The following is a 27,025-nucleotide window of genomic DNA, read 5'->3' on the forward strand; positions in this document are numbered from 1 at the left end:
TGCATTTCAGGGGAAGGTTGGAAGGAATTGCTTGGACCTTCCCTGAGCCTGGTCCCTGCTCCTCTCTTTCCTCACTTGCTTTCTGAGAGGAAGCTTTAAAAGTCCCTTCCTCCCGGGTGTTGCTAGTGCAGGGGAGGCTGCTGCTCCTGCCAGGGCTGGAGGGCCTGGTGAGGAGAGGGGGGCACGAGGAGAGGGGGACACAAGGAGAGGGGGACACGAGGACCCTTTCAAAGGAGCGTGGCCCAGACTCAGAGCAAGACCGTCAGCTGCCTCTCTGCGTGTGTGTTTGTGTTCGCTGCTTGTTCCCCACACCCTATGGTGTCTCCTCTCCAGGTTGGGGTGTGTGGTGGGGGGGTCGCTATGTCGGATGACGATTCGAGGGCCAGCACCAGCTCCTCCTCATCTTCATCCTCCAACCAACAGACAGAGAAAGAGGCGAGCACGCCTAAGAAGAAGGAGAGCAAAGTCAGCATGAGTAAAAACTCTAAGCTGCTATCTACCAGTGCCAAGAGGTGAGGCTGCAGTGAGTTGTGTGGTGGGTTTTTTGTTGCTGTTTTCATTTACTTAAAATTGCTTCACTATATTCTTTCTCCTTTGCTTTTCCTCCTTTTTTTCCCCTGCTGCTCCCTTGTTGCTCCCATTCCTGCTCTGTAGCGCTTATGTTCAACCTTTCCACACAAAGCTGCTCTCGTCTCAGTTTTTTTCCAGCGTCTCTGGGCAGTGAGTAGCGTCTGCCCAACATTACTGCTCTAGGAGATTTCTTTCTTCCTGCTTTTTTCCTGCATTCCATCCCAACTAGTCTTTCTCCAGACTGTTTTTCTGTCCTCCAGTTCTTTCTGTTGTCTTTTCCCCTTTCCTCATTAACATACAGGGATGTGTAGGAATGGCGTGCGGGAGCTTAATTCCTTTCTTTGCTAGTGGAAACTGTGTTGTGGGTAGCGTATTCAATTTCTATGTCAATTTCTCTGTGTAAAGGGCTTGCTTTTTTTTTCTTTTTTTAATTTCTGGGGCTGCTCTGGGGGTTAATTAGTATTTGTGAAGAATTTTGTGCTTTCTTAATGAAAGAAAGTATATACAAGTGCAAGTGGTGTAGTATAGTGCCAAATCTTTTCCAAAACATTACTGTTTTCCTGTTGACTTGTCACATATGKTTTTTTGTTTGTTTGTTTGTTTTTGTAGAGCTGTGCATTGACTAGAGCAAGTAATCACAGCGGGTCTGTTAGTGGACTTCTGAGTCTAAAATATTTTTTTTTTCTTACAAAGCAGAGTGTGATTCTTGTGGGGAAAAAGACTTTCATTCCAGAATAATGTCTCTCTTGGGGAGAAATGTCTGCCTGGAACAGTAGTAATTCCAGCTACATCAGTCAGTTCTCTTCACCTGGGCAGATTCTTGGAGTCTTTCAGTTAAGACATCATTACCCTTTCTTATTTACTCAGTGTTTCGCCTAAATTTAGCACCATCCTGCTCCAGAAAGCTAAGCCTGCAAATCCAGTTCTCAACCAAACTTTCAATAAGAAGAATAGCCCATCTCACTGAACAGCTTTGTCGAGCAGCACAGAAAGGTTAATCTTCAGATGTCAAAAGTGGCTGGGGTTTCGTGCAAATGCTCTGCTGTCACAACTCGAGTTCTCCGTGGCTTTGTAGAATTGAGGCAGTTTGGCTGTTCCAGATCTCCGCTGGCGTGTTTCCTTGGGAGACTTGTGTAGATAGTGGCAAGTGGTGTTTACGTGTGGTTCTTTCAGCTATTTTGAAAATAACTTTTAAAAGCCTGCTGGTTGTGAAGCGCCTAATACAAAACGTCCATGGCTTTTGTTGTGTGTGACAAGTAAGAAGAGGCAGAAAATGTTGGCGGAGTTTAAAGGGGAAGGGAGGGAGCCTGGATGCTGGATGGGGAAATTTGGAGGGGAAGTTGAGTGACAGTAATGGGACTCGAGGGAAGGGGATGATAGCTGGTTGGGCATTCTGTGGCAGAGGCAGCGTGGTGCTGTGCAAGCCCAGAATAGTCTGGTGAGGGAGGGCAGGGAGTTGCCTGGACTGGTGGGGAGAGGAGTGGCACAAGTCCCGAGGGAAGGGACATGGTGGTTAAATGGTTTTTTTTGTTGTTGTTTTGTTTGTTTTGTTTTGTTGTTTTTGGAGGTGAGACAAGGGAAGAACTGAAGGGCAGGTATATGCAGCAGCCTTGGAAATATGCAGATTTTCACCTTCTTTTAAGTGTCCTTGGGAATGGCTCAGTTATTCACTCCCCTGGGGCTGGTGGTTTTTTTGAGGGGGGGTGGTGGTGGAGAGTAAGGGAAGCCAATTTGGCATGGAGTGTTTCTCTCAATCCAGCAAAACAAAATTCCTTCCCGGGCTGCAGTTTGGCCCCGGCGCCTCGTGCACGGCCTTTGCAGGGGCTCCCCTCCCTTGCGGGCGCGAGCACGGAGCGCCGGCCGCCTCCACTGCGCCCCCGAGGCCGGCGTCTTTGCCCGGGCCTGTCYGCTGCTCCCCGGCCTGTGTGACAGGGTGCTGCCCTGCTCAGTGTGCCTGGGCTGCCTACGGAGGCTGCAGCCCAGCGCGCTTCTCTTGGGCAGTGTTGCAAACTCGCCGCGACAGCAGGGCTGTGAGGAGGACGCGCCAAGTGCTGTCCCCACGGTGACTTACCTTTGTTCTTCCTCGCTTTTATTGCTGCAGGATTCAGAAGGAATTGGCTGACATCACCCTAGACCCACCTCCCAACTGCAGGTTTGTATCGATTCCTCCCTTGGGGAATGCTGGGGAGGTGGCGGGTGGCGGGGGGGGGGCAAACTGTTTTTGTTTTAATCATCCGCAAAGGTTTGGGATTGCGCGGAGCAATGGCAGTTTAGATGGCTTGAAGTGCTYCTGTGAGTGCTTGCATGGCATTAGTTTCCAGGGAGTCGTGGGGAGGGAGAAGGACTGCAAAGATGTTATGTGTTCTGATGCGAGTTTTCTGGGGGTTTTCTTTGTGTGTGTTTTGTTTTAATGATTGCATTTGAATCTGTCATGCTGTTGYGTGTATGTTTCTGAAACTGGCCCGTAAAGGAGAGTGTGAAAACTTGCTCATGGTTTGTGGGCTTTTTTTCTTTTGGTTTATAAATCTAATGCTTGACTGCACTAATCTTATATAAATAAGGCTCCTGCCAAAGAAGCAGAAAACACTAAAATGCTGTGAGCTTTTTAGCTCTGAGGGTTCTGTTCTAAACAATAACTTGCGGTGGAAGAGAGTGCGGGTCTGTCACTGAGCAGGTGCCCTGCAGGAGCACCTGTTAGCTGGTGMAGCAGAGATACTCTGTTGCCTTTTCTGGAGCAGCTTGTTTTAAGTGTGTTTTAGAAACTTGTACCTTTTGTTTGAAGCTTCTAGCAGGTTGATTTGGTTCGCTGCCTGGTAGCCCAGGCCGCTTTGCATTTGGGGAGGAGACAGTAGTTGTAAAATCTTTGGTTGTGCCTGTTTGTTCAAGCAGGTTGTTTCCAATCTAGTGGGTGTTCACTGCAGCTGCCAAAGCATGACTCTGTTCCTGTCTTCTTGCTGTGGCTGGACTAGGTTTGAGGCCTTTTGATGTTGGGAGCAGCAACAATCAAAAGAAAATGCTGTTTATGAATGTCTTTCTATGTTGATCTTCTTAGGATTGAATTGTCACCCACAAATAGGTGTAAGTCTTTTCCATGAAGCCTTTTGCTCCTGGTAGTCCCAGGGGAGCATTGGCACGAGGTAACCAAGCAAGTTGAGAGCCCCTCCTTTAGTACCAGTCTGAAGGATCAAAGCTAATGAAACTAGGAATGGCACAAGGCATGCGAGTGCGATGGGAGTCCAGGCTGGAAAGAGACCTTCTCACTTGTGTAGGCTCATTAAAAAAACTCGGTGGCCCCTCAGCAATGGCTGCAGATCYTTTGACAGTGTCACCAGTGAGTGATGCTTGGGGGAAAGGAGAATAATTTGGAGTTAAGCTGTTTTTTTGATTTATTTGTATAGTGAATCAGTGTCGTAAAAATGTTTGCTAAAATGTATTTTAAATGTTCATCTAAATGAATTACAATGATTCGATGTTTTGGCTAGTCTTTATATATATAAAATATTATATATATAAAATATATATATATATACACACACAAATATTTATGCTGTTTGGAAGATAACTAATGAACTCGGAAGCCTTTGGTTATGACAGGATTGTTTCAGTGACTAGAGTGACTACCTCTGCATTACTGGAGCTTCCAGCTCTTGGGTTAGAAATGTTTGTCTTGTCTGCATCCTGACTCTGTGTCAGGATGAAGTCCAGATGCGCTCTCTTCTCCTCCTCCTTCCACCATACCCTGATTTTCATTGGAGGAAAAAAAAAAGAAAAAAAAAAAAGGCAGAAACATGGATCAGAAAGGAACTGTGATTTGTAGTTACCCCAGTCTGGATGATCAAGCTGCAGTTTGAACTTAGCAGATCTGTCAAAGGTTGTGGTGGTGTGCGAGTATCTCGGATTGCAGGTCTCGTCTGAAAGTTTGTGTACACAGTATTGGAACCGTAGGTTGCCCTCGTCTCCACTGATGTGACTCACRGGTAAAAATGAGCTGGCAGGCCACCTGTCAAAATACGGGTGATCTTTTTTCTTTTATTTTTTATTATTATTGCATAGATCACTGAACATAATGCACTTGAAGGCACATGCAGTAACTTTGTGTTGTTTCAGCCTTTATAAGTAGTTCTAATAGCAAAAATTAGTCCATMGTACAAGCAGTGACCGTTAATATTTGCCCGCGGTGCAACTGCAGGTATTCCACATTCCTTCCAGCCTTCAAATAAATTACATTAAATGTTGGCAAGTCTGAAAAACATAATACTGTGAAAGTGGCAGAATTCTTACTTTTGATGTGCTGATAAGTAGGAAGAATAGGACAGAGGGTGTTTTTTGTATTGCTTATTTGGGCTGGAAATGGTCCTGCTTGACCAGACTTSGTGGCGAGAGCGAAGGAGGGCAGCTCTGCTTATGGCCAGCCGGTTCGGACGGCACAGTGGGGCCCAGGGACTTCACCTCTGCAGCAGCTCGTTTGGAAAAGGGTGGCAGGTGCTGATTGCCACAACAGTGAGATGAGTTTCGCCGTCAGGGTCACAGAGAAAGTTCACCTCTTGCAGAAAAAATAGAAATGGTCAATTTGGGAGCGTGAAGAGGTTAAGCAATTGAGCGACTAGTTGCTGCGTGATGTTTAAAGCTGCCGAAACTTGCTTTGGGGAAGTCTGCTAAGTGTCACTTTATTTTTTTTTCTTCCCTCATATGAACATTATTAACATGCTGTGAGTGAGATATTAAAAATACATTTCAGAACTTAGTTTCAATTTCCTTCCCTTGGTGCTTTGATTACCCTCACCTTTCCTCTGCCCTCGAGGCCCTCATCCCTGCTGCCCTTTGTGCCGGTTGTCCTGAGCCTCTGCACAGTTTTTCAGGCGCTACTGTGGGAAGCGGGAGGGATTCCTTTCTTTTAGAGAAACCTCACCCTTTCCTGCAAAGCTGATCTCAGAACTTGCGTATTCAGGCAGCAGTATAAGACACAAGGTATCACCTATTCTGCTGCCAGCTTTAAGGGAGCAAAAATCTCAAAGCCACTTTTGAAAACAAATTGGGCTCCTACATTACTTAAGTGCCYGTGAAATCAGATCATTTTACAGAGAAGATTCTGTGTTATTTTGGAAGTGTAGGACTCCCCCTGCCACTGGGTGTTTCTCTTAGACTTCTCACCACCTTTTTTTTTTTTTATTATTTTTTTCCCATGTTGTTTTATCCAGTGTCCTGTATTTGACAGCAATTCAGTGTTGGTCATGCTATAATTTTTGGTTGCATTGCAAAGTGCTGCTCTCCTTCCACTCTTACTGCAGTAATGAGTGTCCAAGATATTTAACACATCCCAGAGCAACTGAACGTGTTGAAAGAAAAAGCCTTAGGTTGTAAATGATTTTTTTGGTAAGAACTGTTTTATACCTTTTCTTGTAAAACACCACATATAAGATGCAATTGCAAATAATGAAAACCATTTGATATTTCAAACCAAGTAACTTAAAAACAAATGAGCTTCACTTGTATTTTTGTAGCTTGCTATGACCACATTTCCATGTGTAAATCCCACAGATCGTCTGCTTAAGAAAAACAACCAAAAAGCCCCCCCCCAAAACCCCAAACACACTCAAGGCTCTGTGATGGAGCAGCTGTGTGGCTCCATCTGTACCACACGCATGCGGCTGATACGAGGGAGAATTTATCCCAGAACTTCCTCTCCCTTCCGTAGTTTCCTAGCTCCTGGTTTTCCACTGTTTGCTTCTGTCCCCCCCACTCAATACTCACCTGGCCCTGGGCTCTCCCCCACTGCCTTATCTCCTGTAATCCCTCTGCTCCTAATGCCTCCCTGCGTAGATTGTGTCTCTTAATTGTGTGTGGGTTAGTACTGTTATTTATGCGGAGTCAGAGGTTATCTGCGTGGAAATACAGTATATGTTTGGCCTTCTTTTAAAGAGATAAGTTTAGAACTTGAAGACTCTTTAACGCTATATATGTTTAACACATTTCACAAATCTGTGGGTTTCTGAGGGATAGTGTGTCCTGGTTAGTGTCCAAATGTAACATATGTATGGCATTGAGTTAATTTTGAATGCTTTCTGCTTTTCTTCACCTTTTTTTTTTCAGTAGGCTACCATTTGAGACATCTTTAAATTTCTGTTGTCTGCAAGATGATTTGTTTCTGTTATTGGTGGTAAGCTATGAAAGTCAAATGTGGCTTTCAAATTCAAGAGGTGGTTAGGGGTTAATATGAATTGCAGAGTAACTATGTAGACCTAAAGTATTTCACATCTCTCAGCATGGTACCTGATGATTTCTCTTCTTATTTTGTATTTTAGTGGAAAGTTGTAACTTCCTAGTTAGAATTTAAATAAGGTATCTAGAGATGTCTTGGTTTCTGTATGCGTTGGTGCTAAAAGCAGATCGTGTCTTTGCGGTGGGCCTGAGGAGCCTGAGTCCACAACTCCCTGCAGATGCTCCGTTCGTAGATGACACTTGTGAATCTTGTGCCAAAGCTTTGGTTCTGTCACYGTGACCAGGCTCCCAAAGCTTTAGCAGGAGCTGATTAAAGCTTTCAGTGCATTTATGCTCTTTATGCCATTTATTTGACCTCCCTAACTGCGCATCTCCTGTCCGTAAGCCCGCTAATTGCCACGGGGTTAGGAAATAAAGGGTTTCTGTGCTGCAGCTACCTGCCTGCAGAACGGGAAAGAAGCGAGTGACTTGGCCAAGGTCACGCAGGAGGCTGTGGCAACGTGGAGAAACGAATGTGAATCTCCTTTGTTGTGGSTTGCCTTGAGCCTGGCTCCCGTGCTGGAACCGGGGGCATCGCGCGGGGCTGCAGCTTGTGCTTTATTGGGTGTCTGGTATTGACTGTGTGTAAGCAGGGTAATTTAATGTTATTTTCCCCATCTGTGTAGAGGGACCAAAATGGATATTAACTAGAATTAATGTTTTTAATCTCTCATACCCAAACCGAAAGAAGTTTGTCTCCGCATGGCTCATTTAAGGCCATATAGGCAAGGCCAGCTGTTACTTAAGCAAAAATAATTTTCAAATCTTTATGAAAAGAGACATTTGCCTGCGAGGCTTACGATTGCTTTAGAGTGAAATGCTATCACAAATTCATTATTTAAATAATAATAAAATACAGTTGTGTTTCCTGGCTCCGTCAGCCCCGTTTTTGTAAATCCACAGAATAAGGACCAGATCTCCCTSAGAGTCTTGTGAAAGTTAGCTGTCAGCACGTAATAAATACACGGCCCAGTATAGATGGGGGGGAAGAAGTGCTCTCTGCTCTAATATGTGGAATATTCAGAGTTTTCAAAACTTTGCAATGTGGAACTAAGATTTCTTGGCTAGGGAGAAGTCTGCAGAAAATGTGTGGCTYAAAGGCAGTTTTGAAATATATTAATTAGAAAAATAAACCGTTGAGTTCATCTRCTTACCGTGAAAGCGTAGCATTCGTTCTGATTACAGTTGTTTATATGGCACTTGGAATTTTTTGCAAGTGTACTTTCCAAATACCTCCAGCTCTAATAATGCTTTAAGTGCTTTTGCTTTTAAATTTAGACTATAAGTTAAGGATGCACTGTCATCATTAAATTATAGTATCAACTCTTTTTTAGTATTTTCATGCTTTACAGATTTTCCTGAACATAGCCACACTTTAGCATAAACTTTAAGGACTTGCATTTTGTAATTAAATATTTCATGTCAGTAAGACTTTTTTTCTCCTTTATGTATACACTCAGGTTGTTAGRTCAAAAAATACATGGATGTGGGGGTTTATTACCCCCTTAAAAAAGAAAAAAGGTATTTTTATCCTCAGTTTAAAATGCAGATCATGTCTAATTTGAATTCTCAGCTTATGTAAGTGTCTTTAGCCCTCTCCTCGTTTCTCTGAAAAGGAGGTGTTTTTTGTAACAAGTTTCAAACTATAGGGTAGGAAGCCTCTTCGTAATTAGTGCTGAAAAATGTCTTTTGTCACATAAACTGCCGGTGGTTCCCCCTTCCCTCCCCCTTTTGTTTGGTGCATGATCCCMCGAGAGATAGCTCTTTCTTTTGAAACAGTGTATTAACTAATTTAGAGAGCCCCAGCAGCTGCAAATGGTCAATTTTGCAAACCATGCCATAGAAACCATGCCATAAAAATGGGGCTGTTGAGGTAGCTGGAGAATTCCAAGCTTCGGCAGGTCGCAGCTCCTGCAGGCCCGTCCTCCGCTCGCTCCGCTCAGACAATAGCTGCAGAGGAGCAGCTTCCACTGCGGATTGGTTAGCTAATATTACAGGAATTTACATTTCCGAAGCGGGCGAGTGGTTTTTGTCAGGGCCCTTTAGAAATGGGCAGCGTTTTAGTGGAAGGCTCCCGTGGCGGGAGCYGGCTGCTCCGGTGGCAGGTCCCGTTCGGCACATCCCGCCTCCCCARTTCCCCGAGGGGCCCCGTTTGGCGCTCCCACGTGCCGCGTATCGGAGCGATGGATCTGGAGCGCGGCCGTGGAACTGTGCCGTGCCTAAGAACAAAGAGGTCTGACATCCCTCCTGTGCGCCTCTTGTAAACTGCTTAATTTTTATTATTTGACTTCCAGCTTTGTTGCCCTTTGGAGGGCACCCTGCAACCGTGTTCATTATGCTGCATATATGTTTTATCAGACAGGTTTTCTGGAATTCTGTCTTGACTATGCAGGCTTTAACTTGGTGTGATTTCAGTTGCGTTCCAGCTTTGCCTGTCTTCATGCTTGGTGCTTTGATGCATGCATAGCAGTAGCTTTTATATCTGGTTTTGTTTTAAGAAATATTTCTATGGCCTGTGCATGGTACTTGACTGACATAAATAGGAAGCACTGAGTGTGGAGTACATCTTAAGGGCTTGATTCCACCTCGTCTTGATTCCACCTTGTCTATTTATAAGGAGACAAAATTATCTACAGAGCTAGGAAATCTAGGGGATTGATAACGTGACAGGGGAAGTTATTTGGTTTTAAGGATTTCCAGAAGGGCAGGCTGGAAGTAGCYGAGTTCTGTGGCTTCTGTAAAGGTCAGGAGAGCTGCAGTCGGAGGCCGTAAATAGAGCCTGGCCCTGCAGGTGAAGGGGGTGCTCTGGGATGAGGCAGAAGTCACCTGCGCCCATGGAAGTTACAGCAGTGGGTTAGGGTTGTTGATGGGCTTGAGCAGAGCAGCTACAGCCCCTGCCTGCAGTGCCCCGTGATGCTGCGGGAGAGACTGCGGCCGTGTAGCCCACTGCTGAAAGCGTCCAGTGTGCTGAACATCAGGACACACGTTTTCGTGTAAATGGGTTAAGAGATTATTGCATATCTGTATAGACTCATGCACCGTATACAAAGCTAAGGTCAGTGCTTCCTCTACCAAAGGAAATGCTTTAGTCTAAGTTAAATTAATGATGATTATCTAGTCATTATAGTAGAATCTTGCCAAACTGTTCATGCATTTGCATGGAATCAGTTTACATGCATTTTTTTCCCTCCGAGGCTTAACACTGCAGATCTAAATACTGACTTTACAAGATGAGCTAGAGAACAGGTATTGTCAAGTACTATAAATAAATGAAAACTGTCAAAATAAACACTGTACACAGCAGAATTCAGAGGGGGGTTCTTGATTCCCTTGCCAATTTGCAAGTTTTAGCTACGTGCAATTGTCTTCCAAGGCATTTCTGGAAAGTATAATGGTTACTACAATGCATTTAGTAAATATTTTCTGTGCATGAGAGACTAATTGACATTACCAGGAGAATATAGCAGAGACCTGCATGCTCAGCTGCATCATCAAACGAGCAGCATTCGCTATTACCCTGGGCTCCCTGACATGGGAAGTGGGGGAGAAGAGGAGAGCAGGTCGTGCAGATTGCAGCTCGTGTTAGATGTAGTGTTTGAATCTTCCCCTTCTCCTGCACTGTTTTGCAACTTTAAAATGTAGACCAGGTAAGACTTAAATGAGCTGTTTCAAATACTGGGCCCAGGCCAAGTTTTGGCAGCTCACTTGTTCAAGAGAAAATACAATGTAATTGGATTAAAGAGACTGCACGATTAATGGTGTAGAGTCCTGTTAAATTTATTTGCATTTATATTTCTGTGAAGCAGTGCAAAATGTAGGGCTTGATTACTCTAAGGTGTTCAACTTTTCAAGTCAGAAGTGAGTGTAAACCAAATCAGGATGTCAGTGGATTACACTTCCTTTGTATTGGYATAAAAGATTGGCTAAGAGATTAGAGAGCTGCATTTCTGATCCTYCCCTCTGGAGCTGTTGGACTCGCTGGGAACCCAGACAATCTTGAACTGATGTGGAGATTTGTAAAGGTGCTAGTGTCACTGGTTAGAATAGAAGGGGCTGCAGCGAGTGATCCTGCAGTGGGGGAGATGCTGCTTCTGCTGTGGATATGTGAGTAGCAGATTTTTGCCAAATGCATGAGTTCCTGCTGAGATTTGCAAACAGGAGTGGGGGAAAAAGAAAAAAGAAAAAAACCCACAAATATTAAAAAATGGTTTCTGAAGCTAGAGGTGGATTTGACAATAGATAAGTTGATGAGATGAGCGGGAGAGAAATCTTTTTGTATGGATGCAGGAATTCATTAGAGTTTCAGGAGGCGCAGAAAGAGCTTCTGTGTAGTAGAGATCATTGCACAAAGAAGTCTGTCAGGATTACTGTCCAAAATGTTACCTGCAGACCAAGTAGCCCCCCTAAAATGTKAAGCTGCTGATCTAGAGCATCACTGCTATGGATGTGTCATACATTTGAAAATTTCAACTTCTAGAAAGTTTCAGTGTATTATTTGGTATTCTGAACAAGCRTAGACTCTGGCTGCTCTCAGAAATGGCCTATAAACAGTAAAGAAATTGCAGCATATTTTAATTAAAACAGAGCTTAACTGTTGCAGATGGTTTTGAATGATTGTTAAAATGCACGCAACTATAATAACATACAGTTTTAAAACAATTATGTCAATACTGTAGTATACCACAAAGGTCATTTCATCAGAAATTTCTGATCAATCAAGCTGATTGTTGTAATATCACATTTGTACATTAATTATTTCCTGTATGTCTTGGTAACCTTTTTAAAGGAGATATATTAGATGATGCCTGTAAGCATGTATAGTTGGCTTTACCTTGCAAGATGTTCATCAGRAGGAATTGTCTAGTTTTGKKTTTTTTTATKTTTTTTTTAATTTGGGAATTGCACCATGTTTCATTATGCTCTATTTTTTGAGAAAACTAGTTATGTTACTTAAACTTGGGAGGGACCGTGGGTGAGAAAGAGAAGACAGAATTCTTTAAATGCCAATAAAATCTCAAAATATTGTGAATCTGGCTGTACCTTTCCAATGCGTTAAAGTTGTGCTGATCCTTTCCTTCCTACCTAGAAGTGAACACCCCAAGCCCATAGTGATCTGTGGGGCTTGGGCAAGGTGATGCCTAGTAGTTCTAGAAGTGACCTAGGGAGGCTGTCAATAGGAAYGTAACCAATGTCAGGTCTTCAGTTTATTCTTCGTGTGCCCTGCTTTTCTTTTAGTGACATTTCAGGATTTAAGGCTCTATTGAAATTTCAACCCTTTCTTTGGAATAACATCTTCCCGATATTTTTGCATCCCCTCGTTCCCCGTATGAGGTTAATTATATTGATGGTTAGACTATATGAATGGATGAGTTGGTGAAGAAGTGTAAGGGTGAAGAAGTGTAAGGGTGTGCTTTCCTGCTGGAATTTAACACAAAACCACTCCAGGCAGAGGGTCTAATGACAGCAAGACTATTCAGAGAGAGCATGGCCGAGAACTTTGCATACATTGCTGAAAGAAAGGATTTTGGCAGAGGTAAGAAGTGGAAGAAGATAGAAGAAAAATGGTTGCTCTTTCTTTCTTTATTTATTTTCCCTTCCCTCTTCTCTCAACTCCAGCAATTTAGTCCCMCTTCCTTATTGCTCTCTTGAAGGAGCAAAAGAAATGGGACATTCCTTGCAYGGATGGAGAGGGTCATCCATAAGCCAACCTTTTCTTGGGTACGAGTGAGTTTTAACTAACAAACCAGCACAGATGCTGGCACAGTATTTTTCATTGCCCTGTTGTATTATACCCCCACTGACAAGGGAAAATATTCACCTAGCAATAAAGCCAGCRTGTTTACGCAGTCCTTAACTGCTCACCGTGCTCTGTAAAGCAAGAAGGCACGACTTGCTTCACCTTTCAGCATACAATGCATGTAACGGGTGCCCAACTGTATCTTTGCAGGCCTCCTCGAACTGCTGCATGAGCTGCGTGCGGCTCTTGAGCCATGGAGTGTCTTCCTATATCTTTAGAAGCGCATGAGTAAGAGCGCGAGCGAGAAAACAACGGTGAGGAGTGGGAAATCAGTGAGAAAGGAAGGGAGCGAGAGAAAGGGATGCAGAAATAGAGGGAGGGGGGAGGGAAGAAGAGAGGGAAACAGTAATCAAGCTGAAAAGGGGTAAGAAAGTTCAAAAATCACTTACAATCAGTGCATATCAACCAATGTAGACTAGTATTAAAGGTAGTAAGCTGCAGACTTTGTTTGTTGAAGGCCCAGTGAACCTCTGTGTCTGAAAGAAACCCACCCTGCTTCATTAGCGACTGGAGGAGGAGCATGACAACAACTCCTGCTCGGCAAATCCAGTAGTGTTCGAACTAGGGTTATTTGCTGAAACTGCTGGGGGGGTCACTCTGAAACAGATAAGGTCTTTGTATACAATGGACAGGATTATTCAGGAATCTGTTGCTGCAGGAGCTTGTGGAGGCAAATAAGATCAGCACAGTCAAAACTGAGCTGAACAAGTCTGTGGGCACCAAGTTTCCAGATGCAGAGAGAAAATTCAGGGATGTGCCCTGCTCCCCTGTGTGTGGGGGAGTGCAAGAACAGACTGGCAAGAGTGACCACAGCCATGAATTCCCTCGAAATAGTGTCTGTTCTTGCCAGTTTTAGACTGAATTGGATGACTAGAAAGGGCCTTTTTTACTTTATTAGTGGAGTACCMACCAAATACAGTTTCTGCTCTCCTGTCCCACTTTTCCCTGTTCACCTTCTTGCCCTCATTSTAGTTTCATTCTTGTCTAACTCTGGTCCCTCTTCTGTTACCTTAATCCACTCTGTATTGCTTCTAGACAAGTAAAACATTCAACTTCTGCCCTTCATGGAAGAGTTCCTGCCACTCTTCTTTTTAGGCTTTGCTTTCTAAAACAATGCCTTGTTTTCTGTCACTCAGGCACTTCTCTTTGCCTTTGTGAAGTGTTAASCTGCATGCTGAATTGTTGAATTTGGACTGTAAAATTTTCAGGACAAAGGACTTCTCTTCGTGTCTGTGTTTGCAAAGCAGTATGTAAATTTCCAGCTATGTTTAAATATCCTTTAATAATAAAATAGGCTTAGTCCTTGGGCTTGTATATGTCTGCCTATCCATCCCACCTCCCTAAAAATTAAGTTCTGGTTATGTTGTGACATTGCATTTTTCTCTAATCTGATGGAAGTAAATAAGCGAGTGTTTTATTCAGCAGCTATTGTAGTATCTTGAATATGTGATTTGGTTATTTTCCGGGTTTGTGCACATCAAGGTTATCACAGCTGTTACTTTGTGATACTATTACATTGTAATAGGATAATGTGTTTTGAGATATATTAGTTTTCTTTCTGGATAGTAGCAGAGAAATAATAAAGGTGTCCAACAGCTAATCTCTTTCTTTGCTGTCTTTGTGCTCCTACTTCACCTTCCACCTCAATAACTAGATGGACTGCAACTATTTGTTAGGGAAATATTAGTTAAATTGCAGAACTATTACAAGTGCTGAGACACCCAATTTAAAGTACTTAGTATTCAGTGTGTGCACTTCTAAATATTCTGCTATRAATTTTCTTATGTATTTGAGCTTTTGCAATATATCAGGTGTGCCTTGTAGATATTCTTTCCACAGCAATAGCAAATTTAGATGCATGTAGATGGGGAAAGCTGTGACTTGCATCACTTTACAAGGATTTTTGCTTTGCCTTTCATAGTAGATTTTATTCTTTATGCAGGGATGGGAAGTTATGCATTTTGACAAATAATTTAGCACTGAGATTGCTCAGATACATATTTCATTGCAGTGCTAAATATCCTAAAATTAGCTGTTTGGGACGTCTGCAATATCTAGTACTGAATTTTGTCGGGAAAGATGAAAAATAGGGATCAGACAGTAGGGCCTTGGGATGGTAATACTTTGCAGTGGAGCTGTGATGGACTGACAAGGTGTAGGCAGGTAGAAGTGAAGGGCTAAGGAGAAGYGGGAATGTGCAGTGATCTCACTCATTGTGGCTGGCTGAACAGTAAGATGGGCTTCATTTGTGATCAGTTTTTCTTAGCGAGAGCAAAGGAAGACCCCGATTGTGATCTGGGTCCAGGAAGGTGAATTCTTAGTAGCTTRTGAAGTCTATTTAATTTGTAGTGGTCTTCATTGGTTCAGAAAGAATAGGAGAAGAGAAAGGTGCCAAACTTGATGGCTGAACTGYCACCACTGTCTTCCACTGAGGAAGACTGGGTGGGTTGGAGTCATATGTGGACCTTGGAAGTGGAGAAGCTGGGGGTGGAGTGGGGAGATGTATTTTGCCAAATCCCTTTTCCCAGTAGCAAACCTGACAGTCTCTTAAACAGATTCATGGCTCTTGGCACTTCTCTTTCAGGCTGTTTCTTCTTCGCAGTCTAGCAGGTACCAACTTAGCCGTGGTGCATAAGCTTTGCAGAAGAGAGCCAGTGAGTCTGTATGGCCCTCGTCCGCAAACCACCACCGTCCTGTGAAGAGCCACGTTAGTGTCTTCCTGCCCCCTTTTCCTGCTGCCCTGAAGTGCTTCTGGCCCCTTCTCTTTCCTAACGCTCACAGCAGCCTTTCTGCAGGAAACCACTGCTTGGTCCAGCTCCGCAGCTCACGCCTGCTGGGAGAGTGAAGAGGTGAGATTTTTCCAGTCAACACAAAGCCAACGGTTATGAGGAATTTAAACGAACAAATAAAATCTTATCTTGTTTTATTAATTTACTTGCAAATGAAGTAGCAGTGATCAGCTGAACTACTGAAAGCGTATATAGATTTTTGAATTAAGCATTCGGATCATGAATCAGAAGAGCTTGATAAAAGGGCAAGAGGAAAGAGTGCTTTTAAAGTGTTTAAATGGTCAATTGAGATAATCCTGGGTATGAGGAGCACATAGGAATTGACATTTGTGATCTTCATTTACGTGGTGTTCTTTGGGCTTTGGAAAAGTGTATCCTATTACCTTAAAGGCTTTCTAGTCAAGAGGGTGTATCTAAACTTCCTTTTGGGGTCACGAGAACATCTTTGGCATATGCAGTTGGTGACATAGTTGGCACCAACTACACGAGGCAAGTGCAACAGTAGTTGGTCAACATTTCAACTAATTTTTCTCTTATGTAGTCTTAAATTGATGYGTATTTGGTTGTTTTAGCACCTGCCGTATTTGCAGAGAGACAACCTGTTTTTCTGGGCTTGAAGATGGTAGTGGAATTGTGATGTTTCCTGAGATTGGCCTTTTGAGAAGGTARCATGTCTTAAACACCATGAGATCGAGCGCTAAATTGCTGCTCGCTGAAGCCAGGGAGCCTGTGTTCAGAAGCACGTGTTTGTGTATGTCGATGTTGGCATTACTAGAGTTCAAGGTCACTACAAGAGTTGTGAGTTTTAATGTGCAAAATGTTCTATTTACCCATTTTTTTCTTTAATGGTTTTTCAAATTTGTTACTGAACTATTTGAACACCTTATTGTTTATGTGTGTATATATGTATATGTATATCCACTGATTTTCTTTCTCTCAACTTGTGTATGCAATGACATTAAGCATTTTTTTCCTTCATTTATTAATTAGACTGCGACAACTGCATGGAAAATTGCTTCTTACTTTTGGCTTCTGTAGGAAAGATATTTCTTTATATGCTGGGTTTTATGCAGAATTATATAATCCCTACTAGAAAATAATGTGATTATGCTGTTATCTTCTCTTCCTAAGGACTGTATATATGATATCTGGCCAGTAGAGAGAAGCTCACACTTTTGCCCTTTATGTCTCTTTGGACCCGTTAGCCCTTGGACATAGTGGTGCTTCTAAAACTGGTTAATTGTTCCAAAGAGATCATTTGTACTTACTCTGTTACGGACATTTGTTGTTGTCTCTCCTGAAGCTGCCAAAAACTTACCGTATATTAGGTTTTTATTGTTATGTAAAGCAGCTGTAAAACCACGTGGCTGTGTAAGTGTATTTGAAATCTTTGCTATTGGCTACTAAATTTTTCCGTTTGTGTCTCTGGTAACTTTTATAGCTTTGCCAGCACAGGGAGCTAATGAAATATAATTGATATTGCTAATATATTGCTAATGCAAATATATATATTAYATATATATAYACACACACACACATACACACATGCACACTGTTTGTTTAATAATTATAATATAATGCTCAGATTTGTGGTGTTTCATTTCTGTTATTTATTATCCTGTTTCAAGTGTAAGAAATGCTAGGGCATGCTGTGTTGGCTTTGTTTTATGTTTTGTTTGTTTTCTTTTTCCTTCATGCATTAGTCTTCTGATTTTAGGAAAATTAAACAGTTACAGAGGGAACAGACATGTAGCAAATATGGAAAACAGACAGATGTATGTGTAGAAAAACAGAGATGTAGGTGAGGGAAGGTCTGTSTTGAAGCCCTGTTGATATTTTATGCCTATGGGGAATCAGTCCCATGTGCCTCCAGAGCACCCTTTCAGGGATTAGGAAAGGTAATTTGTTTTAGATGGTCAAGTTCATCTGTTTTTAAGAAATCCTAAAGAAAACAAGAGACTTACGTTATTTTCTATTTTTTTTGTTTGCTTGTTTTTGTACCCATTTTGTTCTGTAACAGAACTGCATGTCTCAGGAGTGAAATTATGAAATGCATATATTTATTATGGGTCTGACTTTCAACATTAGCTGTTTACACTAAGAGCACTTGTTGAAATGATGAGTCTCTTGATCATTCCTAGCCCTAGTGGAAAACACATTTAAAAACAGCACAACAGCCGCTGAGCTGCCTCTTTTACTGCTTTTCATCCACATTGGTCACAGCTGCTAAGACATTTTTAATAAGTGGATTGCCTTAGGTTAAGTCCTCCTGCTTTAACTGGGGATGGCTGGCTTGGATGCTCCTTTCCCCTCCATTCGGGAAGCCCTCCGAGCTCCAGCCGCCCCGGAGGGAGCCAGTGCTGCGTTTCTACCGCAGTGCTTGCCTTGGGAGGCCTCGGCTGCCCTTGCGGGGCCTGCGCTGCGCGGGTGAGAGCAGAGAGCCAGGGTCGCGATGAGAGGGTGCTCGGGAGAGGGTCGGCGTGTGGGTGYCTTGCGAAGAGGTCAAGGTGAGCGGGTAACCACGAGGGCAGCGCGGGCCGAGGCCTCGGTCTGCTTTGCTGTGCGTTCTGCGGTAGGTAAATTGCTCAGGAAGGGTGAGAACACAATAGAGGTGCCAGATTTCAACGCTGAAGTAGACTTGGATTTTGTTTTGCCCACCAGTTCACTTTATTTTCTGGGATGATTGGGAGGAGTTACTGCAAATTTTAAAATTTCTAGATATCATCTGTACAGCAGCTCTAAAGGACCAGTGCTATATCTCATCTGCTCTATTCATGGTATGTTCATGGGGTGTGTGTACACACTCCTCTTGAATTCAGTAATCAGAGAGCAGTTATATCCCTGAGTAATGATTTTTCTAGTTACTTTTCACCATCATTGCCTTCTCCAAAATGCAAAAACAGAGAAGTTTTCTCTGTTTTTGCATTTACCTTGACTTGCTGACATGCAGAGTGAACAGAATGCATGTTTTCCCAYATCCTAAACACTGCATCACCCGGAGGAGCCCACGTGGGCAGGTCCCTGAGGTGCAGGCGAACGGACTCCCCGGGATGATGCGAGTCGCTATGGGGAATCCCAGCGCGGTGAGAGCCCAACCGCTCCCTGACCCCCGTGAGCTGTAGGCTTGGGTCGGTGCTGCAGTGTTGTATGTACTGCCAACATTTTGTGGTCAGGATAGGTGGTAATATAATTCTAGATGTGCCATTGTGGAAGGCCAGATAAAAGCATGTGTGCTCTGAACAAATTCGCAGCCAAGGGGCTGAGGCTAATTCTCTGCTATCAGTCCTGGAGGGCCTTTCTGCTCTTCGTGGTGACACTGTAGCAGGAGCTGTTCATTTTAGCTGTCACTGCACCTTACTGCACCTGTGGAGACGTAGCGGTTATGTGCCTGTCCTTGTGTACACGCATACATATCTTAACATAATTCTTTGTATGAAATAAAGTACAGGTTTGATAAGGATAGGACATAATTTTACCTAATCAGGCAAGCTTGTTTAAAGGCATGTATCATCTTTAAAAAGCTCAGTCTGAATACCTTTGTACTCGATTAAGGCCCTTCTTTTTGTATTTCACTCACCTGGATTTCTTTTTTCAAACAGATCCTTCTGTCAGCAAGTAAGAACAAATTGTGCTCTTGTGCCCTTGGCAACTATATAGCCCTTGGCCAATAATAGCGGCCTGGTGGTTTCCCACAGTCCTTGCAGAGTTTTAACTTGGAAAAATGATCCTCTTAGCAATGGAAAAGCATAGTTGGTTTTATAAGTTTTTTTCACTGACAAAATACACCTCTAAAAAATCTGGCCCAAATGACAAGTATTCTCAACAACAGTTTTCCTGTTCCAGAAATTTGTTTTCAAGTCCCAAAACCTGTACTCATATAACTAATGCCTTTTCTAAATACACATTAATAACGTGTGTGTAAAGATCAAGGATCTCACTTTCTCCCCGGGGTCGTTGCCCCTCCACAGTTTTGCTTGCTAAAGGAAAAAGCAGCCTTAAGCGGGGGGGAAAAATCAGCACTGCTTCCATTGGTTTTGCAGCTTGAAGCATTGTGATATAAATACATTTTCCTCAAGCACAAGCTTCATAAAGAGAACAAGTTTCCTCAAAATTAACAGATCATGGTCCTCGTTTAAGTAGTTTAAGTTAAGTAGTTCAGACTTGTTGGATGTGTTGGTTTTATATTTGTTCTTCTGAATTTTTGGTTTCTCGCTGTGATCTTCAATACCTGGCCCTTGAGAAAGTTTTAGCCAAACTAAAGTGAACGTGCCTGGATCAAGCTCGAGTGATGCCCAGCAGGTGCCCTGGACTTCCTGCAAGATCTTGGATCAACTTTTTCTGTGTTCYGTGGTTTTCAACTTGGACCATTTGATGTCACTTTGGGCACTGCAAACTGCAGCAGCATCTTCACCATTGCAAGGTGAGGGAAGTCACGCTGCAGGCTCTGCTCTAGTATTGWATCTGAGAGTAGCATTTATATTTAGGGACTAGTCCTGTAGCTTAGGTAATGGAAAAGCTCTGCRGTGTCTCTGAATTGCCCTTTTCTGTCCTTCAGTAATGGAATCAAGCAGAGTTTCCACTGAAACAGCAACACCAATGTCCTCAATCTGTAATCCTATGAAGTCCCTCTGAAACCTCTTTCAATTGCTTTTGTAAATGCAGAGCCTCTCCGTAGAGATCCCTATTTTATGAAATGTTTTGGTTGGCGAGGTGTTTGTGCTCGGCAGTGGCAGTTCTGTGCAGGTGACAGGTCCTGCCCTTGCTGCGAAGCCGCTGCCGCCTCGGGGCACCGGTGCCTTTGCAGCYGCGCGGCCCCGACGCTGCTGCGGGCTTCCAAGAACCTGCTCGTGCCCACAGGAGGGGSCCGAGCTGTTGTTACTGCTTCTGCAGTGAGGTTTAAAATAGCGYGCTGAAAACTGGTGATATCGGAGGTCAGGATAATCACATATTACGCAGTAGCGTCTTTGTGTGCTTTTTTGTTGTTGTTTATTTGCTTGTTTTTCAATGCTGATTCAGCAAAGTGTGGGAAGTATTACTGCCCCTCTGCCTTGCTGGCATCTTCAGCCACACAGATGCTATATTTCATTTGGCTGGGGGGATTTGTTTACTTATTTAGGTTTCAAATATAGGTTTACTAAGGTTGAATAGACAACCATTTTTAATGCTCTCAGTAATTGTTTCCTCTTGTTTCCTTATAAGCAGCTTGCTCTGAACTCATAAAGTTTAGAGCTTTTAGCTCCTTTATTTGTTCCTCTTTCTCAGRTTCTGCCAGTAGAGGGGAAGGTTTACTTTGTGTGGAAGAATGTAGCCAAGGTGAAATGCTTCAGTTATTTATTTAACTGTTTGGTTCGTGCTGCGGTGTAAAAGAAAATAAACTGGAAACATCTGTTTTCCTTTTTCTCATAGCATCAGAACAAAGAAATATTCTATTGAAATTAAAGGTGGCAAATACAAGAGTAATAAGAAGAATGTATTATTTGTCTCTTACATACAATTAGACTGTGGAACCTGCTGTCACAAGAAATGGAGGCCAAGAACAAAGTAGGGTTTGAAACRGAATTAGTGAGACATTTGGAGGTTATGAATATTCAAAGTAATTCTTATTAATTTTGGTGATTTAAAGGAAATGTTAGACCTGTGCTCCTAAACAAGGAGCGAGTTTRTCTTGAGACATTCTACCACAAGGGCAGACTTTTGGTGTTTCTTCACATTAAGCTTGCATGCAAACAAAAAAGTGCTTGAGTTTTGAACCTTGAATAGAAATCACCCTTCCTTCTAATCCTCAGTTTACACACAGGCAAACTTTTTCCCCTCCTTTCCTCTACATATACGTGTATGCACCTATTTCTTTGGAATTGGACATCCTCCTTAAATGTTATCATTGACCTTTTTCTAGTAATGTTATCATCTCGTCCTAGAAATGCCCATTATGCACCGTGTCTGGTCAGGTTGCCCAGGAATGCCCCTGGAAATGCCTCTGGAAATGCCCTGTGAGCTCTGAAACCTCAAGAGTGATGTGCACCTTCATGGCTCTTGTTCTCTGAGGTTGATTRAACTTGAGCACACTGTAATGAGTGGAATCACTGTATTTCTCCAAAGGAAGTGCTGAAGGTAGCAGGTTCTTTACCCTGTCTTGGCTTTCTAATAAATGGCACTTTAAATTATGGAATTAATTCCACAGAGTGGAAAAATATAAGGAACAAGGTAATAAATATGTTAAAAGGTTTGACTATTGTAGTTGACATTTATGTCTGTGAATCTCGGCAGAGCTTTAAACTATACAATTCCTCCAGAGGAACTGAGGGGGAGASGGTGTCTTTTTGATATGTTGAAGCTCTTTATTATCAGCAATATCAGGGAAAAAAATAAAAGTACTTGAGCAAAAACATAAGAGGAAAAACAATTAGAAATCCCTGGACCAAATTACTCACTGTCTTCAGCTTCTCTTATTGGAAAGGACATCACGTTTTTAAAAGAAATAACCTTAAAACATTTCCAGTAGAAGGGCTGGGCTCTCTCTGCAGAGCTGTATGAATTCCAGTGTAAGGGTCAGCTCTTCTGTTACTACCCAAAAGCTTCACACAGCAGTTAGAAGCAGAATGTGAGAGTCTGCTGCCTCCTTATAATATGATCAGCTGCAGCATGAGTTGATCACAAGTGCTTAGGATTTTTTCCTCCATAAAGAGCACAATATTTTGCCTTTCTAGAGAATGCAGAAGCAACAAGGATGCTTTCAAAGTGCTCTTTGCTGAWAGGGAGAATGGGGGAATGACACCAACTGGGGATAAATGTGATTGGAAAAAACCCCTCCCGGCCAAGCACTTTGCAGCAACCTGGCTCTGGCAATTTCTTCTAGGTTCCCAGCAGAGTTTTGTGTCCGGTGTTGCATGTGAAACTGTTGCTTGGTTAATTTGATGGGAATTTTGCCATTGTACTCGACAGGCTGAAGACTTTGCCTAGCCCGGGTTGATAAGGAACTACTGGCTCCAGGAGCAAACAAATGAAACCTCTTTAGAAATAGTTTTGCTGGCAAGACTTTAACAAAGTCTTTAGCAAAGTTTGGTTTGCTTTAAACGTTTATGAAAGTTTGGAAGGAAAATACTCTTCATTGGCCTCGGAAAGGACATATCTATGGTGATAAGTGTTCCCACTTTGAGCAAGGAAGGGCAGTATTTCCAGCATGTGAATGGGAAAAGGGCTCAATGGAGATGCATAAGATGTAAAGCCTTGTCTCCAAAATTTTGTGTAATACTGCCCACTTTATCTCAGAAGTTGCAGAAGTTGCTGGATTTAGGAGGGGACAGATGGGAATGATAAAAACCCTGGAAGAGTTCTCATGTGAAGACACAGGGTTTGTTTACTTCAGAAAATAGACAGAATATTTCTCTTCCTTATTTCTTTTTCTCTAGAGAAAAGAGATGGGAAAGTTTTTTTTCCTTTTGTTTTATAATAAAAGAACAAAAGCATATGGAATGAGATTAAAAGATAGGGAAATTTATTTAATTTTTGTGGCATGAAATTAGACACTGAGTTTCCATGCCATATTACATTGTGGAAGCTGGGAATTTAGTAAACTGGAGAGGGACCTGGATGTTTCTGTGGAGAGCAAAACCAGACAGAATGAGTCTAGCTTGTGTGTGACACTGGTTTCAGTACAGAAATGAGTGCCCTTGTTGTGGAGGCCTGGCCAGTTCCTGGTGAGGCTGTCACTGCGATTGGGAAAGAAAATGACTTGGCACCAGCGCCTGGAATCTCAGCATTGGACACTGGACACCCGTTGGAGAAATGCTTTGGGAGTTGATGCACTTCCGATGGGATCCTGCACGGCGATTCCCATATTCCTGCCAATAACTTAGTATAGGAACAAAGTTCTATGATGAAATCTGTATTTGACTTGTGATCAAAGTATTTCTTTGCAGTAATACTACTTTTGTTATATTAGTAGGTGGCTGAAACTTTAAAAAATATTTTTAATATTAAGTGCTTGAAATAATGGAAAAATGTGTTCACCAGTAAGCTTATCTTTGCAAGTCCTGGCAGGCTTATGCACTGTGGAACATTTATGTGACAAAAGCACCTATAAGAATGACTTCCATATCATATCCATATCACAGAATGGTTGAGGTTGGAAGGGATCTCTGGAGATCATCTAGTCCAAGCTGCTGCTCCAGCAGGGACACCCAGAGCATGGGGCACAGGGTTGCATCCAAGTGGGTTTGGAAGCTCCCCAGAGAAGGAGATTCCACAACCTCCCTGGGCCTGTTCCAGGGTTCTGTCACCTTCACAGGAAGGAAGTTCTTCCTCATGTGGAGATGGAACTGCCTGGGTTTCAACTTGTACCCATYGCTCCTTGTCCTATCGCTAGCTACCACTGAGAAGAGTTTGGCCCCTTCCTCTCCCCATCCTCTCCTCAGGTATTTGTACATGTTGGTAAGATCCTCCCTCGACCTTTCTTCTCCAGGGAAAACAGGCCCAACTCAGTCTTTCCTTGTATATCCATATATTTCCATAAGAGTGTTTTCCTTAATAGTTTTGCTAAATTAGTATCTGTCTCAAAGAGCTCATTTTTAAAGATGACAACTCAAGTGTGCATACTTCAGTTTCTTACTCCAGTATTTAATCTTAATGTTGACTTTGCCTGATCAAAGTTTGTGTCTGGTATCATTAGCTCATGGCTTGGAAACTGCATCATTGTGGCATAGTTTTATATATTTATATAGCGTGAATAAAGAAATCATGTCACCATTGCCACCCTGTGAATATCTCAAGGATACTGTCACTTGGCTGATTAAAGCTTAYCTACTTCTTTTGTGTTCTGTTTTACCTTTCTTGGGCAACCACAAGCTCAGCAGAACAGAACTAGTTTCAGTTAGTTTACCTCAAAAGACCAGGTGTGGTCATAACTTTTAATTACATTTGATTTAAAAAAAAAGATTTAAAATACAAGAGTTTATTAAAAGGTTGTTTTAATGACGAGAATGACACCTGTCTTTGCAATTGTCTGTTCTTATAGGTTTATTAAGAAGACTATGTGAGTGTACTTTTGGGGTTTTGCTCTATTTACTGACCTTTCCAAGCTATGGCCATGATATGGAAATGTAAATGAAGGAGTGTTTATTACTATTATTCTATTTTAAAAGATCAGATGAGATTGCCTAAGATAGATAAGGAGTTTTCTAACACAGTGTAAATAGTGTAAATATATGTACATTGTAAACATATTGCTGTTTGAACATCTTTATTTTACTGAAAGGAATATTTGAAGTGTACTTTGTCTTTTAGTGAGAAAGCCAAGTGAACAAGTGTTTTCAAATGAAGCTGCAGAGACTAAGGACAAACCATTCTGGTTTCTTCTTGGGTGCCTTTCTTGACCTTCCTGTAAGAAAGAAGCCCGTGATCTGTAGCTAACGATAGATCCATTTCTCTTCTCGTGGTGATACGTATGTAAAATCCCCTCAAGTTTGGGTATTAAAGCTGTCGATTCTTCCAGGTGTTTTACACTGTTGCCATATATTATTTTGCCTGCTTTGTATTTGTGTCTTATTGCAAACAGTGTACTTAGGTTTCCTTCAGAAAGCTGCTAGTATAAAACCAGATGCAAACTGCCTCGCTGTTGTCAGTTTTGAAGTCTCTTCATATATGTGTGTATATATATATTTTTATGTGCACCTATATGGAAAAATAGTCATGATGTACAAAACTCCATTCCACTTTCAAAACACTGTCTTTTCACTGTTGCTATAAGGTGTTAATTGTAACAGTAGCCAGGTGATAATGGTACAATATGTGAATTGCTTATGTAAAGCAATTGCCTATGTTTAAGTAATGATGAAATGTAGTAGAAATTTAGAATTGCTGCAAGTCCCTTTGTTAACACTCTCCAGTAGAGCATTATGTGAATCTTTACTAGACACCACTGAAGTTCCTTCTCTGTGAACTTTATAGGGTTTTTTTTTTTTTTAGGAACTTTATGAGAAAATGGGTATTTGTTGTGACTGGAAGAGCCTCTGCATTATGAGATCATGCCCAAAGTGTTGTTTAACATCTGCATTATGAGATCACACCAAAGTATTTAACGTGGGTATTTTCAGCCGGCTGAAATACTTTTCYGAGTGTTTTCAGCTGGCTGAAAAGGACAGCAGTGCTGGCAGGAGGTTGCCTGAACTTCTTGTGCTCCCAGGCCAGGGCCTTTGAGCCACCTGCCTGGGGGCCTCTCTTAGCAGAACTTAGCTGCCATCCTTGGGTATCTTGGTTCCAGCTTATTAAATTGCTGTAAAGTCTTCCCTCTTACGTGGAGTTTGGGAAGGAACAGAGTCCATGCTGGCTTTATAGRTATGTGGTGTATTTTTTTTATATAGATTTTTGTGATGTAATGCCCTAAGTGAGTTGAAGCCCTTCTTGTCAGGTACTTGTTGTCTGTAATGTCTCCTTACATTCTTGAGGCGCTTTCAGTCCAAAACGTAGCAAAATGATGACACTGTGAAGGTTAAAAGTCAAAAAAGAAAGTGGCCAGTGATAACGTCTTCTGTTTGCAAGTTACTTAACGACAGTGGCTGAATAGGGTCCTGGGGAGAGAAGATAATTTGCGGGGACTCTATCTCTGCATTCAGAGGCAGTCGAGGCGTGAAAGTTGCGTCCCAACACAGTGTACGTTATTTGCGACCACAGCTTAGTCCTCCTGTGACACCTAAGGTGGATTGAGTTTAATATTTCTAACGCTTTGAAGACTAAAAATAAACAAATAAAACTTCAGAAAGATGGCAGTAATTCCTTGCCAGACTATCCTTGTGAAAATACTATCAAAAATCAAGAGACTATTTTGTTTTTAAATCCTTTGGAAAGATAACTTTTAGTTCAAGCTTTGACTCTCAGTCAGCTTCAGAATAATATTTATATATTATTGCTACAGTAAATGTTGATTAACTACAGTGATGTGGCTAATGCATGAAACTATTATTCATAAGAACAACTTGCAATGGTAAATAAATTTTAGTGACTGCTATGCAATTGGCTCACATCTGTGCTGTTTTAAATCCTAGAAAGGTTGTTTTATTTAAAAATAGTGAACTCRGATCTCTGAGTGAAATTTCTACTCTTTGCATGTTATAATTTTAAAAGTCAAAAGCAGTGTTTGATGCATGAAAACTTGTGCTGGGCAGCTTGGATAGTATGGATCCCGTGAAAATCATCAAAGAGACACTCTTTGTGTTGCATGATAATAATATATAGTTGTTGTCTAGAGAAGGGTAAATTAAATTTTGTGCTGCTATTGGGTGGCTTGTTCAGTTTTGCTCTTGCCTTCTGCAGTGTGTTAACCAAAATCTGGTGATCTTCTTTCCTTGAGTGAATGACAAAGTTTAATCTAGGAAGTTTCATGTAGATTTAAAAAAAAAAAAAAAAAAAAAAAAAAGGAACTTCTAATCCAGAATAAAGGAATTTCTAATTGAGAATACATTCTTTTTCATATAGCGTTAATATACATTCTTCAAAGCACATATGCCAGGTGTTCCACTTTGATTATTGATTATTTGATTAGCAACATACTGTTATTGGTATCGGCACAGATAGGCTGATTAGAAGTAATAGAGTGGCCAAGATAATGTGATGACCT

The 27,025-nt window shown here is 42.0% G+C and overlaps 1 protein-coding gene across 1 annotated transcript in view; it reads left to right on the forward strand.

Annotated features, from left to right (window-relative positions):
• The first annotated feature begins 360 nt into the window (after window positions 1–360).
• LOC112952656 (ubiquitin-conjugating enzyme E2 E1) overlaps window positions 361–27,025 on the forward strand; it is a 42,531-nt gene continuing 15,866 nt past the window's right edge. Inside the window, exons 1-2 of the mRNA XM_026045554.1 lie at window positions 361–512; window positions 2,672–2,722. Of these exons, the coding sequence (XP_025901339.1) occupies window positions 361–512; window positions 2,672–2,722 (203 nt within the window). The remainder of the gene's footprint in view (window positions 513–2,671; window positions 2,723–27,025) is intronic.

Source organism: Nothoprocta perdicaria, unplaced genomic scaffold (assembly GCF_003342845.1).
Source record: "Nothoprocta perdicaria isolate Ctin4 unplaced genomic scaffold, notPer1 scaffold_40, whole genome shotgun sequence".
Taxonomy (NCBI): Eukaryota; Metazoa; Chordata; class Aves; order Tinamiformes; family Tinamidae; genus Nothoprocta; species Nothoprocta perdicaria.